Raw genomic sequence first — 23,516 nt, 5'->3', positions numbered from 1 at the left:
CCATTTTCCTTAGAATTGCACCAAATTTTAGACTCAGCTGACTGGGAACAACCGACATCTTTTGCCACACTGCATGTTGGATTTCTGTCTTGAAGGAGTTTTATAATCCATTCTTTCAATTGACAACTGTCTTGTTGGGGCCATGTTTCCTTTAAAAAAGTCAAAGGTTAAGGTCTGTACGCACTCTCTTTTAACTGCAGACTCATTTGCATTTTTAGACATTTTGATATTTGTTTTAGAAATGCAAATTACAAGGTGATTCCATATTTTCCTCAACAATGAGTGATTTACATTTTTTTCTTCTACTTGATCTGGAAAAAATATGGCATTAGTTAACATAATTTCATGTAACTTGTTTGAGGTATGTTCCACAAAGCCAGCATGGTCAGCTATTAAACAGTTTTTTTTTGGCATATCTGTGATTTGTTTATTTGCTATGAAGTAAAAAAAACAAGTGTGGTGATTTTTGCCAGGGGTTGTACTTGCAATAAAATTCTTGCACATGTTCTTCTACCCTCATGGATATGTCTTCCCTCAAGCTCTCAAAATCAAAACCACATTCAGCAGTTCTCACTTTCTGTAAGGCTTGTGGGTTTTCTTGAGGAGGTTTTCTACATGCTTTTTAAAAGTTGCAAATGTAACCCATACATTTATTGGACCTGACAAATGATATCTTTTTTTTTTTTTTTTTAAAGAATAGTTCGGTAATATTTCAAGAATGTTTGCTTCATGACACTTCTATTAGGCTTTAAAAGACAATGGCAGCACCAATGAGCAGGAAAATAATACACCAATATTATGTGCAAATATTCCACTTTAAATATTATAATAGTAGGTGTGAATATGTAATTTATAAACCACACAACTGTAAAAATTTTTTGCTTCATATGACTTTTATTAAGCTTTCAAAAAGGCAAAACACAACACAAATGAGCAAAGGTTTGAATGAGGAAAAGTTTAGTAGTAATGTGCCAATATTATGTGCACCTATTCTACTTCAAACAGCATGATAACTGGCGTGAATATGCACAAAGAACACAACTGGTCTACAACTCAAGACCTTTAGCTTTGCGAATGTTGCTCTGATTGAAGCGGGGAATACGCTCATCGAGGAGCACTCCCATCTCCAGCAGCATGCCTCTGGGAATCGGGCGAGCGTTCCGGGAGACGTACACTTTCTCCAGCTGTGCATCCATGGGAGAGGGATTGTACTTCTTGCATGAAGAACCAGTCAACCCGTGAACGCACTTCACCTCCACTTTATAATAGAGAACTCCGTGATTCAGTGCACAGGCATCCTTCTTCACTCCAGATTTCAGTGGAGCGTTGCATGCCCCGAGAAGGTCGTTATCTGAATCACTGTCCTCGTCCCACACCTCCATCTTCACACTGCTGAAATGAGTAAGGTCCACAGTTCCAAGGTGGAATTGGTGGTTCCAATTTGGCGAATTGTTATTCCCGATCACGGACGTCTGGCCTCTGTTGGTCCGTCCATTGAGGAGGATCTTGACGAATCCGTCCGTCTGTGTCCAGTAATCTCCATATAAACCCGTGGCTCTGATTGCAGTTATAGTGACTTCAGCAAATCCTCTCTGTGTTGGGCAGCAGTTGAGGGCCACATCCCGTCTGTTGTGGCAGCTGCAGCTGCACGGTTCTTTGGGATTGGTCTTCACACCGGTCTTACATGGGCTTGTGCAGTTTTTCAACAGGCCCCTCTGGAGGATGTAGTCCTTGATGGCAGTGCGCAAATGCGCTCGTATTTTTTGTTTCGCTGGCAGCAACTCGTGAAGGGACGTGACTGAGTAGGACAGCACATCAGGGTGAGCAGGCAGAGATGTGATCCACTCCTTATAGGCCTTTGGGTCGTTATTTGATGAGAAAAGGAGGTCGACACTCTGAGTGTAGCCACCAATCACATTTGTTTCTCTTTTGGGGATGACAGAAACACAAGTTTTTCGAATAATTTACATATGTTTAGAATAATTTAACCAGCTGAACTAAGTGTTCATTTTGGTTCTTATAATAAGTTATAATAACTTATAATAAGTTGTTTACAAAGAGTGAGATATGTGGTACAAACCTGTCACTGAAGCTGCTAGCAAAACTCCTTTTATTCGTAGTCTTGTCCTTGGCCTGCTTGCAGTGATGAGCCTCAGTCTGCAGACTTGAAGCTATTCCCATACTGACAGAAGCCTCCACATCCAGACACATCTTCACCTCATCTACGCTCAGACCCTGCAGGGACGCCTCGCACTCCTTGATGCTGGTCACAGAGCGAACCTCTCCACCCAGAGTCACCTGCACACAGCCACAGAATTTCCAGTCAACAAAAGCACACAGGTATTCATTCTGGAACTGTGAAGTTGTATTCATTGTTCATAAATAGAACACTTTAAATCTGAGATGGACGAGTCTGCTTCAGAGTCTGTGGAAATCAATTATGTCATTCACCTTTGAGATATAATGAGTACCAAACTTGTCAATCAGCTTGTAATAGAGGTGCTTTGATGACTCATCATATTTCTTAGGGAGACTTCCTAATTCGTCATTTAGCTCTGGGTGCAGGAGTGGGCGGTTCGAAACCCTGTATCTAGAAGACAGACCATGAAGTAGAACTCAAGAAACAGTGATAATGATGCTGTATTTGTATAATTAAATATAAATCAACATGAGACGGCATTGCCAAAACACAAATTCTCACATCCTACCTGTAGTATCCACATATGACATCATGACTGGTGAAGCTGAACTTGTCGTTTTTGGTCTTCTTCATTGAATACTCAGCCAGCTTGGAGTTACTGCCTGCCAGCATCAGTGATCCCTGGACTTTTGGAGTTGTTATTTGCAAGTCTGACTGCCAGTTGTTCTCGACAGAGGAGGTGCTGGCGCTGACCAGGGCCTCGCTGGACTGATAGACGGAGCTGGATAACTTTGTTCTGCACTTCTGATTTGGTCTCCAGTCCACCACAGAAACTGGGAGCTTCTGTGCTTTACCTCCCATGTAGGGGTTTTTACACAGAGTGCAGGACTTGTCCTTCTTGAGCCAGGAGCTCATGTCAAGGACAAAGGCCCCTTTCCGTTGCATGGTGGTGATGTCAAAGCCTTCTCCTGCTAGGTCAGATCCCGGAGTGAAGTCTGCATTGTCACACTGAGACTCATTGGCCTTGAAGCAACGCTGGCAGGTTGGAGGAGGGAGAGTTGTGGCAAAGACGGCCCAAATCAGAAGTGTCTGCAGCATGGCTGGACCTGGTGTGTGTCCTATTTCTTTATTTAAAAAATTCAGACTTGTTAGTGTAAAAATATTTAAAGTTACTTCGCTTAAGTACGCCCTTACAACACTTTGTTTGGTTTTTGTTTTGCATCTATAATAAAATAAATCTGTCTCCTGTTTGATAAATTATAATTAGCACAGCACAAGTTTCAGGTCGCAGGAAAAGATGCTTGTACTACACCTCCTAATACTGATCATGTGCTTCTGCACTTCTCAGTATCACCACCATCATCAAGAAAGCCCAAAAGAAACTCTACATCCTCAGAAAACTGAAGAGTTACAGAGTAAAGAAGCAGCTGCTGATACAGTTCCACTTGGAAATGATCCAAAGTATACTCTCATCCTGCTTTACTGTCTGGTACGGCAATACTGACCCTCACATCAAGAGTAAGACATTGTGTACAAGGCCTTAATAATAATAATTGGATGTGATCTACCATCAGTGAAAGCAAAAGATAAAGACTCCTGATGACAAAAATATGCTGCTTCAGAAAGAGCTTCATTCCTTCTGCCCTCAGACAACTCAACTCTTTGCTCTTCAGACGCTGGTGAAAAGTCCCTGCTTCTCAGTCTCAGTACAGTAAAGGAAGCGAAAGCAAAATATTTCTCTAATATCATTTCTGAAAATGCAAATCGGCCAAAAGTTCTGTTTAAGACAATTGATGCCGTTTTAAATCTGTCGAGGACTGCTTTTCTGAATGCCACACTAGAGACCTGTGAGGATTTAAAAAAAATGTTTTATTTGCAAAGTTCATTGTATCACTTGGACCCACTCTCCACTGTGCAGGAGTCTGATATAGCTCTGACAATGTGTTCCAGTTGCAAACTGGATGTTTTGTCCCCATGTCTTTTTAAAGATGGTTTTTTAAAAAAATTTTATTTATTTATTTATTTATTTATTTATTTTTTTACAAACATTGCTTCCACAGTAACAGCAATTACACACAGTTTGTGAGTACTTTAAGTGGTGTTTTTCCAAGCTGTCAACACAAGTTGTGTACACACAGCTCTACTCCTACCTATACAAGTTCAATATCTTAGATAAATTTCATTCAGGTTTCAGATCTCTACACAGTACCGAATCTACACTGTTAAAGGTAACTAATGATATTTTCCTTTCCAAGTTTCAGGCTTGTGCCGTTTTAGTTTCATTGGATGTCAGTGCCGTGTTCGACACCACTGATCATGATCTTCTTTTAGATCGTCTGCAGTGTATGGTTGGCGTTCAGGGCACCCTTACAGTGATTTGCATCTTATTTGAAAGGAAGTATGTTTTCTGTTCAATTAAAAAAATTCTCCTCTACATCAGCTCCTTTATTTTGTGGGGTCCCTCAAGGGTCGATTCTAGGACCCTTACTATTCTCCGTCTACATGTGACCACTGGGCTCAATTTTTCAGAGATATGGCATGTCTTATCGTTGCTATGCTGCCGACACTCAATTTTATTATCCAACATGCTTGGACAAAAAAAATCATCAATAGAGAATGCCCTAAATTGCTTTGATGATATTTCCTGCTGGCTGGCAGACAATTTCTTACAGTTAAATGAGAGCAAAACTGAATTTCTGAATCTCAGCCCCTCCGAGTTCTCTTTACCTGGGCTGTTTGACCAGCTAGGTCCGCTGTTGTTAAATGTGCAAGATCATGCAAGGAGCCTTGGCGTGATCTTGGACTCATCACTACTGTTAAACAGACAGATCGGTGCTGTTGTTAAAAGCAGCTTTTTCCATCTGAAATCAATTGCAAAAGTAAAACTCTTTCTTTCTAAATCAGATGTAGAGATTGTGATTCACTCACTAATATTGTCAATGTTAGACTAGTGCAACTCATTGAATACCGGACTGCCTCAAATGGCCTTGTCTCGTTTAGAGTCGGTCCAGAATGTGGCAGTATTAGCATCCTTACACTGGTTTGTCTTGTCTTGCATCTTGTTTAGTCTAAAATATGTGTGAGTATGCATATATGCATAATATATATATATATATATATATATATATATATATATATATATATATATATATATATGTATATATATATATATATATAATATGCACTGCTGGTCAAAAGTTTGTGGACTCTCAACTGAAATGTTTCTCATGATCTGAAGGTGTATGATTAAATGTGTGAAATTGGCGTCGTACCCAAAAACTTAATCGTGCCGACATATTCATTTCTTTCATTAGAAATCTAACATTTTATTTAGAAAAAATATTTTTAAACAGACGATTCTGAGTGAAATATTCTGAAAAGCAGGAGATAAGTGTGCACTGTAGGTGGGAACTCCTTTAATACTGTTTAAAAATCATCTCAGAGAAATTCCTCAAGAAATCGGGTGAGAAAACACCAAGAATACATTTCTGGAAATTCTCTGCAAAAAGGACGTCTACTTTGAAGATGCTAAAATATTAAATTATTTGGATTTATTTGGGATTTTGTATCATAATTCCTGTACTTCCATATGTGTTATTCCAGAGTTTTGATGACTTTATTATTATTCTAAAATGTGGGGGGAAAAAATAAAGAATCGGTAGAGTCTATGTTTGTGTGTGTACATATATATATATATTGTAAAGTACAGTTACATTTGCATACAGTAGTTAAACTCTGTTAAATGGTTCATTATTAGTAGGGACACAGGACAGAGGCAGGTAATTCACAGATGATCTCTCTCTCTCTCTCTCTCTCTCTCTCTCTCAATAATAAATAATTATAATTAATTCAAATAAATGTAATCTTCTCGCACTACTTTATCTCTGTGTATGATTTACAGTGGGCAGAATTCTAGATCTAACAACCTGTATGTAAAACAACCAACTGAATTAACTGTGATTTTTATCCTTTCAGTCAAATTTTGCACTGCACACATCAGTTACAGCTTTAATGTACGTGTCAGTGCAGGTAAGTGACCGTGATATAAGTGTGATAAACCAGGGCCGGGTGTGTATTACACCATTCTAATGCATTAAATTGGATTATCTCTTACATATATGCTAAACTCCACATGGACACTTTTGCAGTGTTTCTTGCAGACGAGATAAATGCGCAAAAGCTTATTAATTATGAGTCTTTTATTAAATCAGGTGTGTGATATAAGAGAAAAGCTAAATTATGCAGAGACGAGGACCTCTGGGACTGAAAACAGAGAACATTGATGTCACAGTTTCCTAGTTTTATTTTAACATTTTTAAATTTTGCTGTTACCTAATGGATTTGTGGAACAATCTCAGCATTGTGTAGCCTATAATTACAGTAATTTGTCCCCCAAGACATTTCCTAAACATTTCCTAAAACAGTTCCTAAACTGTGACAATAGTTAAAATATATTTACCATTCAATACATTTGCTGTAATAAAGTCATCAATATATAAATAATTGGGGGGGAAAAGAATTATGAAAATGTCCATTAAAAGTGGACGTATTTCAAACACAAGGATGGTTCCACTTACCTTGATGTGTGTCTGAGCAGATATAACCTGTGCACTGTACATGGGTCTTCTAAATGGTCTTCTGAAAAAGCTTTTAGGGCGTATTTATACATGTACAAGACCCGGCGCAGGACAACTATTGACAGGTCTATAAATAGGTCGATAAATTTTGAGGGGTGTAAAAAAAATGTGCGACCTTATATGTGAGGGTGTGTAGTGTGTTAGACTGTTATTATTAATAATTACACTGCAGTGCTCTTGAATTTTAGACACTCAAACCTTACACTTTGGTACTTTTCCCTTATGAATTGTTTATTCATCAGTGCTATCGGTCATACCACTGCAAAACAGTAACTCCATTTCCCAGAATGCACCACGAACTACAAACATGACCGACAACAACTACACTTCCCAAACATACACACGGACAAGTTCACCATTCAAGGAGTTCTAATCAGAGACACTTGTTTCCAATCACACACACTAGCACTACTCCTTTTAAGAGACTCTCATTCAGTCATCAAATTGTGAACTATATTCTTAGTTGCCTTTTGTCTATACCAAGCCTTTGTACCGTGTCTGTTTATTCTGGTTTTTTGACTTTGCTTCCATTTACAATCTTGTCTCTTTGCCCTGCCCTGTTTGTACTGTTTGCCTGATCGCCTGACCTCTGCCTGTTCGTGATAATTGACATCTGCCTTATCCTTTGGACTTGTTGTTGTTTTATTACACTGCCATATCTGCATTTGCTTTTGTCTGTGCCTCCAAATCGTGACAGAATACTTCACCATGGATAGCTCATAGGAGAACACCACCAACAGCTTGCCTATCTGACCGAACAGGTCACTCGGCTTTCCCAGAGCACACCGGCAGTCATGCAGACTCACACCCCATTTCCTCTGATACTAATGCCAGAGGAGTATGCAGGTGGTCCAGCGTGATGCAAGGATTTTCTTCTGCAATGCTTGTTGTTCTTTGCCAGCTATGCAGGCATGCTGGAAGCACGCAAGATCACCTACTACATGGAGCTATTAACTGACAAAGCCTGGGCAACAGTAGTATGGGAACAAGATGGCGAAATCATCTCCTTGTATGATCGGTTTGTGGGGCTGTTCCAACGTGTCTTCGATCACAATCCGGACAGCAAGGAAATGGGAGAAGAGCTTATGACCATTTCCCATGGCTCATGACACATAGCAGAATATGCTCTCGAATTCCGGACCATCGCTGCGAGGAGTGAGTGGAATGAAGCAGCGCTGAAAACTGTGTTTTGCAATGGACTAAACCCGGAAGTACTGACGAAACTTGCTTGCCATGATGACCAAGTCACTCTTGACTCGCTCATCGACCTGACCATTTGTCTTGATTGCCTAATTCTGAGCTGCCATCCAGCCCTTTGCGATGGAGCTGTCACAGCACCGAAAAACTTGGCGGAGCGTATGCAGCTGGGGCGTGCGTGGCTCAATGAAGCTGAGCAGGAGCAATGCTGTCGAGAGTTTCGCTGCTTTTACTGCAGACAAGACACCCGTCACATCCGGCAGTGTCCTCTCAAGTTTCATCGGGACACCGGGGAGAGCATGTTCTCTACATCCTGCTCCCAAAGTGTAAGTCCATCCCAATTATTCTCTCCTCAAGCCTTCATTTTACCAGTCATAGTAGAATGCTCCGGGATATCCTCTGTCCTCACAGCACTAATTGACTGTGGAGCAGCGGGGAACTTCATTGACCATGATAGAGCGCAGAAGATCAACATCCCTGTCTGACCCTTATTCCAAGCCATCGATGGAGCCCCAATCGGAGGAGGATTGATCTCATACTGGACCGAACCTCTTTATCTCCAGATCAGTGCCCTGCATAGGGAATCCATCACCATCACCCTATGTCATCGTCTCAGTCCAACACCCAGTCATCCTCGGACTGCCCTGGTGTTGTATACAAAACAGACATGAAATAAACTCGAGGGAGACCAAGTATGAGTAGTATGTAATTTTATTGAGAATTCACTGGGCTGGTGGGATGGTAAACCGTGGGCAAGGTAGAGTGATAGGGGGAAAACAGGTGGTAAAAAGGGGTACGTCCTGGGGACATGCCAACTGATGTGTACGGGGGGAATAATCAGGGCTGGCAGGTGAAAAAGGGGGAGAGAGGTCAGAGCCAGGGTCAGAGAAGGCCGTGTCATCATCAGTCTGATAGTTGGAGGAAGGGACAGCGGGTAGAGGGTCTGTCTGTGTAGAGGCATCCACACACACATTTGCTTCGTATCCCCAGAGGGTTTGATCAGCATAGGGATATCGGCAGTGAGATGCACGAGCTGATAGCGAGTGTTCAGATCCAAATCCAGCCCCTCCAGTAAAGGAGATAAGAAAGACTGACGCTCAGATTTATTTACACTGAAACCTAGAACTGGTATTTGATGTAATGGAGAAAAAGGGGGAGTACAGGCAAAGAAACACACAGAGGCCTGGTGTGTATGCAGAAAACAGAGATAAACTATTATAGGGTAATGTACATGCAAGCATTATAAAACAGAAATGCAGAACAAACATAAAAACTTACTCATAATGTGTGTGAAAGTGTGGAGAATCCTTTTTCACGAAAACCCAGTCAGGAGAGTGTGAAGATGTGGAGAAATCCTTTCTCACGTTAAACCAGTCAGGAGTGACACAGACGAAGGTCAGGTTATTCTTTTAAGAGTAAAACAAGACGGGCTGGAGATAAGGGTATTGGGACTGGATTGCAGCTGTGAGATAAGGGTCTCTGGGAACAGCTAACTCCGTGAGATAAGGGCTCTGGGAACGGCCTTGTCTCACAGGTGTAATGGTGTTTTGGGGACAGCAAACTCTAAACATATTGGTGTCTGGGTCATCCTGACCCTAAGAAAACCGTATAAATAGGAGAGCTTCAGCTCTGGTTTTTTAGATCACTTTTTGGGACGTCTCAAACTGTGTGGATCTCGTGTGGTGGAACAATAAACTTGGACCTTTGCCTTTCCTCACTCTCTGATTCCGTGTGGGACTTCATCCGATAGTCTTCATCCGGGCAATTGGTTGTAAGTACACTTAATTTTGTAACAAATTATAATTGTAACTGTGTAGTGGACAGAATATTTATCCACACTGGCTGGACCAACACATCCCCACAATCTCCTGGACTGACAGGCAAATCACGCACTGGTCTCCATATTGTCAGGAGCAGTGTTTTCCATGGTGCCGTCACTCCTCTAGCTATTACCACCATCGAAAGCCCAGACCAAACAAGCACAGTTCACATTCCATCCGAGTACCAGGATCTCCAGGAGGTGTTCAGCAAGGAGAGAGCCAGTGGACTACCACCACACCGGCAGTATGACTGCACCATCACACTACTTTCTGGAGCCAGTCCAGGGAGGGTGTGTCTGCTGTCCTTTGGTGAGCAGAGAGCCATGTAGAAATACATTCAGGAGGCACTGCAACAGGGATACATCAGACACTCCACATCTCCTGCGTCAGATGGTATTTGGTTCACTAACTAACACTAACACTAACTAAGTTCACTAACTTCTACTGCTGTTTCATAAGAGGATTCAGCACCATAGCACACCCCTTGATGTCTCTACTGAAGGGGAAAACTAAGAGGCTGCCATGGAACCCAGCTGCCAAAATGGTAGTCAAACGACTCAAACAGGCGTTCACCACCGCTCCTTTTCTCATGCACCCAGATCCCACTAAACTTTTCATTGATGCTTCAGAGACTGGAGTTGGTGCTGTGCAGTCTCAGAGGTTTGGGGACAAACCTTAGCTTCACCCAGTCGCTTTCTTCTCCAAAAAGTTGTCCTCTGCAGAAAAGAACTATGATCTGGGAAACAAAGATCTTCTAGCTGAAAAATTAGCACTGGAGGAATGGCAACACTGGCCAGAGGGGACCACACACCCATTCATTGTCTTCACAGATCTTAAGATCCTCGAATATCTACGCACTGCTAAACATTTGACACCATGCCAAGCCCACTGGTCTTTGTTCTTCTCACATTTCCAGTTCACACTGTCCTATCGATGGAGATCACAGCTGATGCACTCTCCCAGGTACACGGCCCAGAGGCACAGGTACGTTTTCCTTTTCCCACCTACCTGTACTCTCAGCTCCATTGAGTGGGAGTTAGATCAGACTCTAGCTTGAATCCTAACCTCTCAGATCTCAGCTGGATGTCCTCCTGGTAAACAGTATGTGCTCAAACTTCACCGGCTGGAACAGCCCAGCATTCACTACAGCGCACCTACAATCTAATATATGAGATGTACAGGTGGCCCAACATGCTGAGGGATGTGCATTGAGTCGTCTCGTCATGTTCAACCTGTGCCAAGTCCAAGGTTCCTTGAACATTACCAGTGGGCACACTGGTTCCTCTGCCCATTCCAGAGCATCCCTAGTAACATATCTCTGTGGATTTCCTCACCGACCTGCCAGAGTCTCAGGGAAACACAAGCATCTTGGTGGTTATGGACAGGATCTCTAAGTCACTCTGCTTAATTCAATTACCATCCCTCCCATCAGCCTTTACTACAGCAGAAGTACTGTTCCAACACGTGTTCCAATACTTTGGAATCCCCAAGGAGATCGTCAATGATTGAGGACCACAATTCACATCACAAATGTGGTCCAGCTTCATGAGCAAAATGAGCACCACTGTCAATATAACCTCAGCATACCACCCACAAGCCAATGGCCAAGTGGAACGTGCCAACCAAGATATCAGGTGGTTCCTCTGAACATTCTGTGTAGCCAACCCAGAGGACTGGTTCAGATTCATCCCCTGAGCCGAATGCGCACAGAACTCCCTACGTCACTCAGCAACACAACTAATTCCAGTGTGTCTTAGGCTACCAGCCACCTCTGTTCCCATGGAACACCAGCACCACAGATTCCTCAGCAGTCGACCACTGGTTCCAGTGGAGCGAGCAGATCTGGGAAAGCACTCATCAATGCATAACACAAGCCATCTGTATCTACAAGCGGAAAGCTGACAGTCATCACAGCGAGCATCCATGCTACCAGCCAGGTGACACAGTCTGGCTCTCCACTCAGACAAACACAAACCTGTAAAAAACTCAGTCCATGTTACATTGGACAATTCAAGATCATTAAACAGATCAAAGAGGTCCTCCTCATGCCTGAAACCGACATGATGACCAACCAGGTTCTGCTCATGCCTGAAGTCAACGTCACGACCAACCAAGTTATGCTCACACCAGAGTCTATTGATACGACCAACGAAGATAGCTCACACCAGAGTTTGTTGACATGACCAACCAAGTCCTCATGCCTGAAACCGACGTCACAACTAACCAGGTTCTGCTCACACCTGAAAATGACGTCACGACCGACCAGGTTCTGCTCACGCCTGAAGCCTATATCACAACCAACCAAGTTATGCTCACACCAGAGTCTGTTGACACAAACAACCAAGTTCTCCTCATGCCTGAAACCAACGTCATAACTAACCAAGTTCCCCTCATATCTGAGACTGATGACATAGCCAGTGACTACATTTCCCATACTGCACGGTGGCCTACAAACATAGCCGCCATGAACTGCAATTCCCAGAACACTCACACACACAGAACACTCAAACTCATTCTGATCACACACACCTACATCCAATCTCACACACACTTACAACCACTGTATATAAGGGACTGTTCTATCACTATGACTTTGCGAAGTACTCTCAGTTCTGGTGTTATTGTTTTGATCTCATTCTTGCACTCGTTCTTGATTCTGGTTTTGCCTCATTTATGCCTGTGTGCCAATCGCCTGACCCATTGCCTGTTTTTTACCACGCTATTGTCAGATGTTTTGGATTTGTCTGCCTGCCTTCCTTTAAATAAAAGCTCTTATCTGCGCTTGCGTCCATCCTAACGCCCATTGCGTTTATTACGTTAATATCCACATGAGACATCATGGCTGGTGGTGGTAGCCCAAAGGTTAACACATTGGACTTCTGATTGGAAGGTCATGATTTCAAACCCCAACATCATCAAACTGTCACTGCTGGGCCCCACTGCTCAGTTGTATAAATGAGATAAATGTAAGTCACTCTGGATACGGGTATCTGCCAAATGCCATAAGTGTAAACTTGTCTTTTTTCTTTTTCTCTGACCTCCATTCACAAACGGGCATTCAAGGACACACCTGATCATGGCCCAAGTGGAAGCCTAGATACTGTACTTCCACCTATCCAATTGCACATTTCTTTGGCTTTGCTGTGAGAAAATTGTTGTGGATAAAAAATGTCATAAAATAAACATAAGGGAGACCTAGCATCCAGCAAAAGGGAGAAGAAGGAAAAACGGGCACCTAGACACATAGAAGCGGGATTAGGCGGACATTGACAGATTGGAATTACGAGCAATTTAAGAGCAGTAATAGTCAAAAAAAAGTCAAAAAGAAGTGTACGAGCTGAGGAGTGCTAAAAACACACACACACACACACGCTCGTACAGTCAAGGGCAGGCAAGTAGACACAACATACATACACACACACTCTCTCTTCCTCATACACACACATGAATAACTTTAATAATATCTTATAGTAATAGAGAAACTCTATAAAAAACAGAATAGTAGGATATGCAGGACAGTAGAACTGTAATGATATCAAGAAGTTGGAAGTACAGTAAACCGCTTTTCAAGTAGTATAAATATATATAAAATAAGAAATATAGTGCAAATATGAAAATAAATTATAAACGAGAAATACAGGAAAAATATAACTTACTCATGATTCAGATGGTGAAGATTCTCGTCTCGCAAGGAAAGCCTTAATTTTTAGAGAACCATGAAGAGAGCCAGTTATAAGGGTGGCTGGGTCAAACTGCCCCCCCCCAAGATAACGATAAGAACAAGGTCCCTCCCGGTTGTTTAGTCGTCTTGTCTACGTCATTTTATTTCCCTAGGTAATTGAGAATCCTGGTTTCTGATTCTCTGTGTAATTCAAAACTCTGGGTTTTTATTTTCTGGGTTATTAGAAATGCCTGGGTTCTGATTTTATGTGTAAATTAAAACCATTGGTTTCAATTCTATGTGTAAGTGAAATAGGCCTTTTCTGGAAACATATGGGTTATCTAGTGTGTAAATACAGTATAAATACTGGAGCTTAAGCTCAGGGGATTGGGATCACTTTTGAGAATTCTCATCGGTGTGGATCTCGTGTGGTGGAATGGAACAATAAATCTGGACCCTTGCTTCTTCTCACTCACGGCTGGTGTATTTTTTCTATCTCCAACTGGGCTCAGAGGTAGATGTGAGTATTGGCTTCTAAGTTGAGTTTGAAATGTTTTTGGGTAATAGGCTAAATTTGAGCCAACAAAATCCAAAAGGAATGGTGACAAAATGGTATAAACCAAATGGAGTGGAAAAGGCTATTTTCTCATGAGATATTGGAGTCAAGGGGATCTGCCAATATCCCAGTGTCAAATAAAAGCGAGCTGCACTTAATCGACTGAGCGACTCATTTAGCCGTGGCATTTGATACGCATCAAATTTAAACACCATGCTGACCTTTCACTGAAAGGTCACCACCAAAATGAATCGTCCCATCTGCTTTAGAAACCAGGATTGCCAGACTGGACTAGTCACTATGGGACTGCACTCTTACACCCATATTGAGCATGGCTGCAAGCTCTTCCTGCACCACTTGTTTTGAGTTCATGTCACCCCTGGGGCATCTCAATGTGGTGTTCTATGAGATTAGTGTGACCGGGTAGAGGCGAAAACACATTGGAAAATTCAAACTTTGCCACCTCTGTAATTTGGAATGGTGAGAGGCAGTGTCTGCAGGGGACAGGAGTGGATTGAGCCAAAAACATGGTCAATTTTGGACCAATTATATGTAATTCTATTAAAATCTGGAAGGAGGCAGAGAAGATCATGGGAGCTTCATGTTCATATAGTGACTACTCCCATCTGGCATAATAGGTCATAAGCTGTTTATTTCAAAAGCTGGGTTGAATGTGGTATTTATACTCTAAAAGATTTGCATAACGATAAGGTCTCAAATCCTTTCAGAGTCTAAAATATGAATTCTCTCTCCCAGGATTTTTTTTTTGTGTGTTCAAGATTGAGGTCTGTTTTGAAAGATTATGGAGTACTCTGGTCCACTAGGGTCACTCCTCACCATATGATAAATTGGATAGATTCTTATAAGGCTTCTAGAGGTTTAGTGAGTACAATCTATGAATCACTTCTGGTACGGCAATATTAAAATATTCCAGTTATGGGAATATTCACTTAACACAGTGATCGATTGGGATACTCTCTGGGGAAATTGTTTTGTTATCTCAAAGAACCTGGCTCATCAAATGATTCATTATAAATTAATATATATGCCACTCCCTTTTTGTTATATAAGATGAAAAGAAAGTCTGACCCGTTTTGTCACTTGTGTAGCAGTGCAAGTCCAGGTACATGCATGCAAATGTTTTGGGAATGTTTTTGGATGGACTCCTTCTGATCCTCTGTTCAGGACGTGCTGTCAGATCTTCTGAGGACTCAGATCCAACAGGACCCACTGCTTTTTCTTTTACTTGATGATTCTGCATCGGTTTATCAAAGGATGATCCTATCAGTTGCTCTTACTGCTTCTAAAAAAGTTATCTTAAAAGTGTGGTTGGAATCATCTACCCCAGTTATGTCTACTTGAATGTCATATCTGAAGGTTATCGCTCTTTTAGAGTGTACCACAGCGAAAGTGTACAGAGCCAACGGAAGGACAAAACAATTTTGGTTAGACCTTACTGAGGGTCTGTCAGACCTTCAGATTTTAAGTGTAATAAAACTTTGTTTATTGGTATTATTTTGTCTGTTGCTTGTTTTGTCGATAGTAATGACTTTTCTTTTTTTTCATTTCATGATCCTGGGCAAATCATGGGCTTTGTTGTGTAATAGTTATAATTAAAAAATTATAATAAAAAAGGAGTCACCAAAAAGGGAGCGGATTGAGCCGCATGTTTTTGGTTCACTGCCGGTTCCAGCCGCTTGCTCTACAGAGCTACCATCGCCAAAGCCACAGAGACTATCTCTCTCCATCACCTAAGGAGATTGAGGTCGTATATCTGCTGTGTACCTTTATCTGTTTGCCTTACCACTTAATTGACATCACCGACTCACTTTGGCCTTTGCCACTTTACGATTAATTTGGAGCTCAAAGTGAGTAATAATACGAGCACCTTCTCTCCCTGGAAAACTCACATAGCCAAGTGCCACCTATTACATACAGCCTGGATTGATGTGCGTGCACCTGCAGCATAATCTCCTGTTTTAATTGCCCCATTGGCAGGTCAAGAATATACTGAATTTCATTTTCACTCTTGGGCGGTCCCGCCTCCTGACAAATAAGATGCTGTGAGGCTTGTGTCCATATAGCAATTCAAACAGGGAGCACCCCGTGGAGGCTTTTGGGACCTCTCGTACTGCAAATGATAGGGGTTCGGGCCACTTATCCCTATTTCAAGTGTGTGTGTGTGTGTGTGTGTGTGTGTGTGTGTGTGTGTGTGTGTGTGTGTGTGTGTGTGTGTGTTTGGAGAACAAAACACATGATTTATGTTAATACTAGACTTGTGGGTTTTCTTGAGGAGGTTTTCTAAATGCTTATTAAAAGTTGCTAATGTAACCCATGCATTTATTGGACACGACACACAATATCTGTTTTTTTCCAAGAATAATTCAGTAATATTTCCAGAATATTTTGCTTCATGAGACTTTTATTAGGCTTGAAATAAAAGCCAATGGCAGCACAAATGAGCAGGAAAGGTTTAGTAATAATGTGCCAGTAACACGTGCACCTATTCTACTTCAAACAGCATGATAACTGGCGTGAGTATGCACAAAGAACACAACTGGTCTACAACTCAAGACCTTTAGCTTTGCGAATGTTGCTCTGATTGAAGCGGGGAATACGCTCATCGAGGAGCACTCCCATCTCCAGCAGCATGCCTCTGGGAATCGGGCGAGCGTTCCGGGAGACGTACACTTTCTCCAGCTGTGCATCCATGGGAGAGGGCTTGTACTCCATGCATGAAGAACCAGCCAAACCGTGAATGCATTTCACCTCCACTTTATAATAGAGAACTCCGTGATTGAGTGCACAGACATCCTTCTTCACTCCAGATTTCAGTGGAGCGTTGCATGCCCCGAGAAGGTCGTTATCTGAATCACTGTCCTCGTCCCACACCTCCATCTTCACACTGCTGAAATGAGTAAGGTCCACAGTTCCAAGGTGGAATTGTTGGTTCCAAGTTGGTGAATCGTTATTCCAGATCACGGACGTCTGGCCTCTGTTGGTCCGTCCATTGAGGAGGATCTTGACGAATCCGTCCGTCTGAGTCCAGTAATCTCCATATAAACCCGTGGCTCTGATTGCAGTTATGGTGACTTCAGCAAATCCTTTCTGAGTTGGGCAGCAGTTGAGGGCCACATCCGGTTTGTTGTGGCAACTGCAACTGCACGGTTCATTGGGGTTGGTCTTCACACCGGTCTTACATGGGCTTGTGCAGTTTTTCAACAGGCCCCTCTGGAGGATGTAGTCCTTGATGGCAGTGCGCAAATGCGCTCGTATTTGTTGTTTCGCTGGCAGCAACTCGTGAAGGGACGTGAGCGAGTAGGACAGCACATCAGGGTGAGCAGGCAGAGATGTGATCCACTCCTTATAGGCCTTTGGGTCGTTATTTGCTGAGAAAAGGAGGTCGACACTCTGAGTGTAGCCACCAATCACATTTGTTTCTCTTTGGGGATGACAGAAACACAAGTTTTTGGAATAATTTACATATGTTTAGAATAATTTAACCAGCTGAACTAAGTGTTCATTTTGGTTCTTATAATAAGTTATAATAACTTATAATAAGTTGTTTACAAAGAGTGAGATATGTGGTACAAACCTGTCACTGAAGCTGCTAGCAAAACTCTTTTTATTCATAGTCTTTTCCTTGGTTTTCTTGCAGTGATGAGCCTCAGTCTGCAGACTTGAAGCTATTCCCATACTGACAGAAGCCTCCACGTCCAGACACATCTTCACGTCATCTACGCTCAGACCCTGCAGGGACGCCTCGCACTCCTTGATGCTGGTCACAGAGCGAACCTCTCCACCCAGAGTCACCTGCACACAGGTATTCATTCTGGAACTGTGAAGTTGTATTCATTGTTCATAAATAGAACACTTTAAATCTGAGATGGACGAGTCTGCTTCAGAGTCTGTGGAAATCTATTATGTCATTCACCTTTGAGATATAATGAGTACCAAACTTGTCAATCAGCTTGTAATAGAGGTACTTTGATGACTCATCGTATATCTCGGGGAGACTTCCTAATTCGTCACTTAGCTCTGGGTGCAGGAGTGGGCGGTTCGAAACCCTGTATCTAGAAGACAGACCATGAAATAGAACTCAAGAAACAGTGATAATGATGCTGTATTTGTATAATTAAATATAAATCAACATGAGACGGCATTGTCAAAACACAAATTTTCACATCCTACCTGTAGTATCCACATATGACATCATGACTGGTGAAGCTGAACTTGTCGTTTTTGGTCTTCTTCATTGAATAATCGGCCAGCTTGGAGTTACTGCCTGCCAGCATCAGTGATCCCTGGACTTTTGGAGTTGTTATTTGCAAGTCTGACTGCCAGTTGTTCTCGACAGAGGAGGTGCTGGCGCTGACCAGGGCCTCGCTGGACTGATAGACGGAGCTGGATAACTTTGTGCTGCACTTCTGACTTGGTCTCCAGTCCACCACAGAAACCGGGAGCTTCTGTGTTTTACCTCCCATGTAGGGGTTTTTACACAGAGTGCAGGACTTGTCCTTCTGGAGCCAGGAGCTCATGTCAAGGACAAAGGCCCCTTTCCGTTGCATGGTGGTGATGTCAAAGCCTTCTCCTGCTAGGTCGGATCCTGGAGTGAAGTCCGCATTGTCACACTGAGACTCATTGGCCTTGAAGCAACGCTGGCAGGTTGGAGGAGGGAGAGTTGTGGCAAAGACTGCCCAAATCAGAAGTGTCTGCAGCATGGCTGGACCTGGTGTGTGTCCTATTTCTTTATTTAAAAAATTCAGACTTGTTAGTGTAAAAATATTTAAAGTTACTTCACTTAAGTACGCCCTTACAACACTTTGTATGGTGTTTGTTTTGCATCTATAATAAAATAAATCTCCTGAAGAAAAGACAGATCCGTTGGCAGGGTTCATTAAAGGGGGACATGTAGAAAATATTTTGTATTGTATATTGGGGGAGACACATGGGCATAACCACGCATTCTTTGGGGGGGGCTGCCCCCCCCAATGTTGAGGAAATACCAATCTGCCCCCCCCCAATATACAGTATTACACAAAATATTTTCTATACGGCCCCCTTTAATGAACCCTGCCAACCGATCTGTCTTTTCTACATCTATTCTATTTATTTATGTCTATTCCTTTCTAATATATTTCCATTTGTTAAGGAAAATAGGTGTGTTCCCCCTCCAATTGTACACTTTGTTGCGCCCATACTCAACGCAAGTTCGTTGATATATATTAGCCGCTAAGTCTGTAAGAAATGGAGACAGCAGCCAAGTGTAGAAAAGTGCAGCAGAGGATACGAGCTTTTTTCAGACAGTAAGAAACTATTTCCCTAAATAGTAGGTGAACTTAGCTTAGTGTAGAAGCATCATGCTATGGCTTGGTTTGTTCTTAAGAACATCAATTAACTGTTGATATTTGCACACCCACGAAGTAGGCTAGGCTAACGCCAGTTACCATTTTTGACCATTAATGTTACATTCACTTGCACATCCTCCCGCCGACGCTGTGAACCCTCACGCTGTGACAGACTGTTATACATGCGAGTGAAAGTGAGGAAAGTTGCACAGCATTTCATTCCTTTACACTACACTTGGGCTAAGGACAACTAAGTGATTTGACAGATATAAGGCTCAGCATAATGCTGAGGTGTGCTGGCTTGGCAACGAGAGATATGGAACTAACGTCTGAGTTGTGGCCATATTGTAGTTCTCCAGTCAGAACTAGTTATGGCAGTTTGTCTTTAGAATTAAGAAAAGAAAACTCCAGTACCCTTTACATAGCTAATGTTTCTGGTTACCACTATATACTGTTGTACACTCTGTACACTTATTACATAGCAAGCTAAACAGCATGATGACATTAACATAATAAATGACACCAGTTACACAAACAGAATCTTCAGTTTATCAAATTAAAATGATCATCTAAGTCAATCATTGCTCTTCTGGGAAAATAATGGTACCTGGTCACGATGCAGGCAGCACAGCATTGCTTGGAAGCATCCGTGGGGAAATTGTATTTACAACATATATAGTTGTACTATATACTACCAATTTAGTTTCATAGGTAGCCATCCTTTCTGAGTTTGTTTAAAAGTCGTGATTGCGTGTTTAAATGTTGGCGTGTGTGGTTTGCCTGCACACATCTTAGCTCGCCTCTACTTGGTGTGGTAGGTTTCATGGTAGGTTATGAAGCAGAGAATACATCTTCCCACAGGACGTCCACAGCACCCTACAATTTCCCCATGCTGTGGGAGCTTCTATCACTCAGAAATCACGTGAATTCAAACAGTAACTGTAATCCTAAAACTATGTTATAAATATGTGAATATTCAGTATCAAACTTTGGATGTTGGGGGGACTTGGACCCCCCAATGTCCATACCATGGTTACGCCCTTGGTACATCCTCTGCTAAAAAAAAACCTTCTTTGGATCCAGCAGTTTTTGCCAAAATTGCCTTTCATTTCCAGGATATTATAGAGAGTTATGTACACACAGCTCTACTCCTACCTATACAAGTTCAATATCTTAGATAAATGTCATTCAGGTTTCAGATCTCTACACAGTACTGAATCTACACCGTTAAAAGTAACTAATGATATTTTCCTTTCCAAGGTTCAGGCTTGTGCCATTTTAGTTTTATTGGATCTCAGTGCCGTGTTCAACATCACTGATCATGATATTCTTTTAGATCGTCTGCAGTGTATGGTTGGCGTTCAGGGCACCCTTACACTGGTTTGTATCTTATTTGAAAGGAAGCATATTTTCTGTTGAATTAAAAAACTTCTCCTCTATATTGGCGCCTTTATTTTGTCGAGAGTCGATTCTAGGACCCTTACTATTCTCCGTCTACATGTGACCACTGGGCTCAATTTTTCAGAGATATGGCATGTCTTATCATTGCTATGCTGCCGACACTCAATTTTATTATCCAACATGCTTGGACAAAAAAAATCATCAATAGAGAATGCCCTAAATTGCTTTGATGATATTTCCTGCTGGCTGGCAGACAATTTCTTACAGTTAAATGAGAGCAAAACTGAATTTCTGAATCTCAGCCCCTCCGAGTTCTCTTTACCTGGACTGTTTGACCAGCTAGGTCCGCTGTTGTTAAATGTGCAAGATCATGCAAGGAGCCTTGGCGTGATCTTGGACTCATCACTACTGTTAAACAGACAGATCGGTGCTGTTGTTAAAAGCAGCTTTTTCCATCTGAAATCAATTGCAAAAGTAAAACTCTTTCTTTCTAAATCAGATTGTGTAGAGATTGTGATTCACTCACTAATATCGTCAAGGTTAGATTACTGCAACTCACTGAATACCGGACTGCCTCAAACTGCCTTGTCTCGTTTAGAGTCGGTCCAGAATGCGGCAGCTAGGATCCTTACAGGGTCTACAAAGATAGACTACATTACACCAGTATTAGCATCCTTACACTGGTTCCCCATAAAATGGAGGATAGATTTTTAAATTCTGCTTCAGTGTGATAATATTTTTCCACATAATGTATGTAAAACCATAATGTATCACTGTGTTACATCTGCATTGATTACTGTTACACATCAACTCCAATCACTACTGTTGCTGCTGGTTAGTCCGTCAGTACTACTGTATTTGTTCACTTTTTTCTTTGACTAAATTCGTACTGACTCATTAACGTACATTTCATTGATGTACATGTTGTCTTTTTGTCTTGTCTTGCATCTTGTTTAGTCTATTGTTTACTGAACCAAATTACTCCTTACACAGATGTGTGTGTATATCTTGTAACCTTTGTAACCTAGAGTAACATTAGCATACAATAGTAAAACTCACGGCTTCATTATTAATAGGGACACGGGACAGAAGCAGGTAATTCACACACAATCTCTCTCTCTCTCTCTCTCTCTCTCTCTCTCTCTCTCTAATAACTATTTATTATAATTAATTCAAATAAATGTAATCTTCTCGCACTACTTTATCTCTGTGTATGATTTACAGTGGGCAGAATTCTAGATCTAACAACCTGTATGTAAAACAACCAACTGAATTAACTGTGATTTTTATCCTTTCAGTCAAATTTTGCACTGCACACATCAGTTACAGCTTTAATGTACGTGTCAGTGCAGGCAAGTGACCGTGATATAAGTGTGATAAACCAGGGCCGGGTGTGTATTACACCATTCTAATGCATTAAATTGGATTATCTCTTACATATATGCTAAACTCCACATGGACACTTTTGCAGTGTTTCTTGCAGACGAGATAAATGCGCAAAAGCTTATTAATTATGAGTCTTTTATTAAATCAGGTGTGTGATATAAGAGAAAAGCTAAGTTATGCAGAGACGAGGACCTCTGGGACTGAAAACAGAGAACATTGATGTTACAGTTTCCTAGTTTTATTTTAACATGTTTAAATTTTGCTGTTACCTAATGGATTTGTGGAACAATCTCAGCATTGTGTAGCCTATAATTACAGTAATTTGTCCCCCAAGACATTTCCTAAACATTTCATAAATATTTCCTAAACTGTGACAATAGTTAAAATATATTTACCATTCAATACATTTGCTGTAATAAAGTCATCAATATACATAATTGGGGGGAAAAAGAATTATGAAAATGTCCATTAAAAGTGGACGTATTTCAAACACAAGGATGGTTCCACTTACCTTGATGTGTGTCTGAGCAGATATAACCTGTGCACTGTACATAGGTCTTCTAAATGGTCTTCTGAAAAAGCTTTTAGGGGGTATTTATACATGTACAAGACATGGCACCTAACGACTGTAGACAGGTCTATAAATAGGTCGATAAATTTGGAGGGGTGTGAAAAAAAGGTGTGAAATGATGTGTGAGTGTGTGTAGAGTGTAAATATGTTATTATTAATAATTACATTTCGGTGCTGTTGAATTCTAGACACTCAAACCTTACATTTTGGTACTTTTCCCTTATGATTTATTTATTCATCAGCGCTATCGGTCATACCACTGCAAAACAGCAACTCCATTTCCCAGAATGCACCACGAACTATAAACATGGCCGACAACAGCTACACTTCCCAAACACACACACGGACATGTTCAACATCCTCAGAGTTCTAATCAGGGACACTTGTTTCCAATCACACACACACACTTACACTACTCTGTCTGCAGACAGAAACACCTTGTTTCTAGGGGAGCCAGCACAGCTAACTAATTTAGCTAGTTAGCCGGGGGATTTAGCTGGGGATTCCTCAAGAATTTGGATTATGAGCAGTGGCTCTTGGATATCTATAAATCATTGGAACTGCCATTTATTCAGATAAAGTATGCTATTACCATATTTTAAACACTTCTATGATCTTATGATTTATGATCTTAGTACTAAATGAGTGCGGCCTATCAACAGTACAAGCCTGCATCTGGAGTTGTAGCTAAGGCTAATTAGCAACAAGATGCCTCTCTTCTCCATGGATGACTTCCAGAAACTTCTACAGAAAATTGCAGTTCTGGAGCCCAAAATCCACAGGTTAGACGACTTCCAGT

At 41.6% G+C, this 23,516-nt stretch overlaps 2 protein-coding genes across 3 annotated transcripts; both read right to left on the bottom strand.

Annotated features, from left to right (window-relative positions):
- Positions 1 to 862: 862 nt before the first annotated feature.
- LOC108280700 (perforin-1) lies at positions 863 to 13,546 on the bottom strand. Of its 2 annotated transcripts, none has more exons than XM_017496021.3 (5): positions 13,451 to 13,546; positions 2,709 to 3,264; positions 2,452 to 2,590; positions 2,081 to 2,298; positions 863 to 1,926 (listed from the first exon to the last, which is right to left on the bottom strand). In XM_017496021.3, the coding sequence occupies exons 1-5, from the start codon at positions 13,452 to 13,454 to the stop codon at positions 1,047 to 1,049; spliced, it is 1,797 nt and encodes a 598-aa protein (XP_017351510.1). In that variant the 5' UTR covers positions 13,455 to 13,546; the 3' UTR covers positions 863 to 1,046. The 2 variants fall into 2 exon arrangements, with proteins under 2 accessions (XP_017351510.1, XP_017351520.1); XM_017496031.3 differs by lacking the exon at positions 13,451 to 13,546 and adding an exon at positions 6,718 to 6,826.
- A 2,875-nt stretch (positions 13,547 to 16,421) lies between these two features.
- On the bottom strand, positions 16,422 to 22,745 carry LOC108280715 (perforin-1). The gene is made up of 5 exons (XM_017496053.3): positions 22,658 to 22,745; positions 18,203 to 18,758; positions 17,946 to 18,084; positions 17,607 to 17,824; positions 16,422 to 17,453 (listed from the first exon to the last, which is right to left on the bottom strand). Exons 2-5 carry the CDS (start codon positions 18,730 to 18,732, stop codon positions 16,574 to 16,576), a joined length of 1,767 nt encoding a protein of 588 aa, XP_017351542.1. The 5' UTR covers positions 18,733 to 18,758; positions 22,658 to 22,745; the 3' UTR covers positions 16,422 to 16,573.
- Between the last annotated feature and the right edge of the window lie 771 nt (positions 22,746 to 23,516).

Source organism: Ictalurus punctatus, chromosome 2 (assembly GCF_001660625.3).
Source record: "Ictalurus punctatus breed USDA103 chromosome 2, Coco_2.0, whole genome shotgun sequence".
NCBI lineage: Eukaryota > Metazoa > Chordata > Actinopteri > Siluriformes > Ictaluridae > Ictalurus > Ictalurus punctatus.
The sequence above is the reverse complement of the archived record's forward strand: the minus strand, read 5'-3'. Positions and strand labels throughout refer to the sequence as shown.

Excerpts from the sequence above, each read along its gene's own strand:
- LOC108280700 (XM_017496021.3), bottom strand. Across the intron at positions 2,299-2,451 it reads GTACTCATTATATCTCAAAG|GTGACTCTGGGTGGAGAGGT; the intron begins GTGAATGACATA and ends GGCTGTGTGCAG. Across the intron at positions 1,927-2,080 it reads GCTAGCAGCTTCAGTGACAG|AGAAACAAATGTGATTGGTG; the intron begins GTTTGTACCACA and ends CATCCCCAAAAG.
- LOC108280715 (XM_017496053.3), bottom strand. The coding sequence starts at position 18,732 with ATGCTGCAGACACTTCTGATTTGGGCAGTCTTTGCCACAACTCTCCCT. Across the intron at positions 17,825-17,945 it reads GTACTCATTATATCTCAAAG|GTGACTCTGGGTGGAGAGGT; the intron begins GTGAATGACATA and ends ACCTGTGTGCAG. Across the intron at positions 17,454-17,606 it reads GCTAGCAGCTTCAGTGACAG|AGAAACAAATGTGATTGGTG; the intron begins GTTTGTACCACA and ends TCATCCCCAAAG.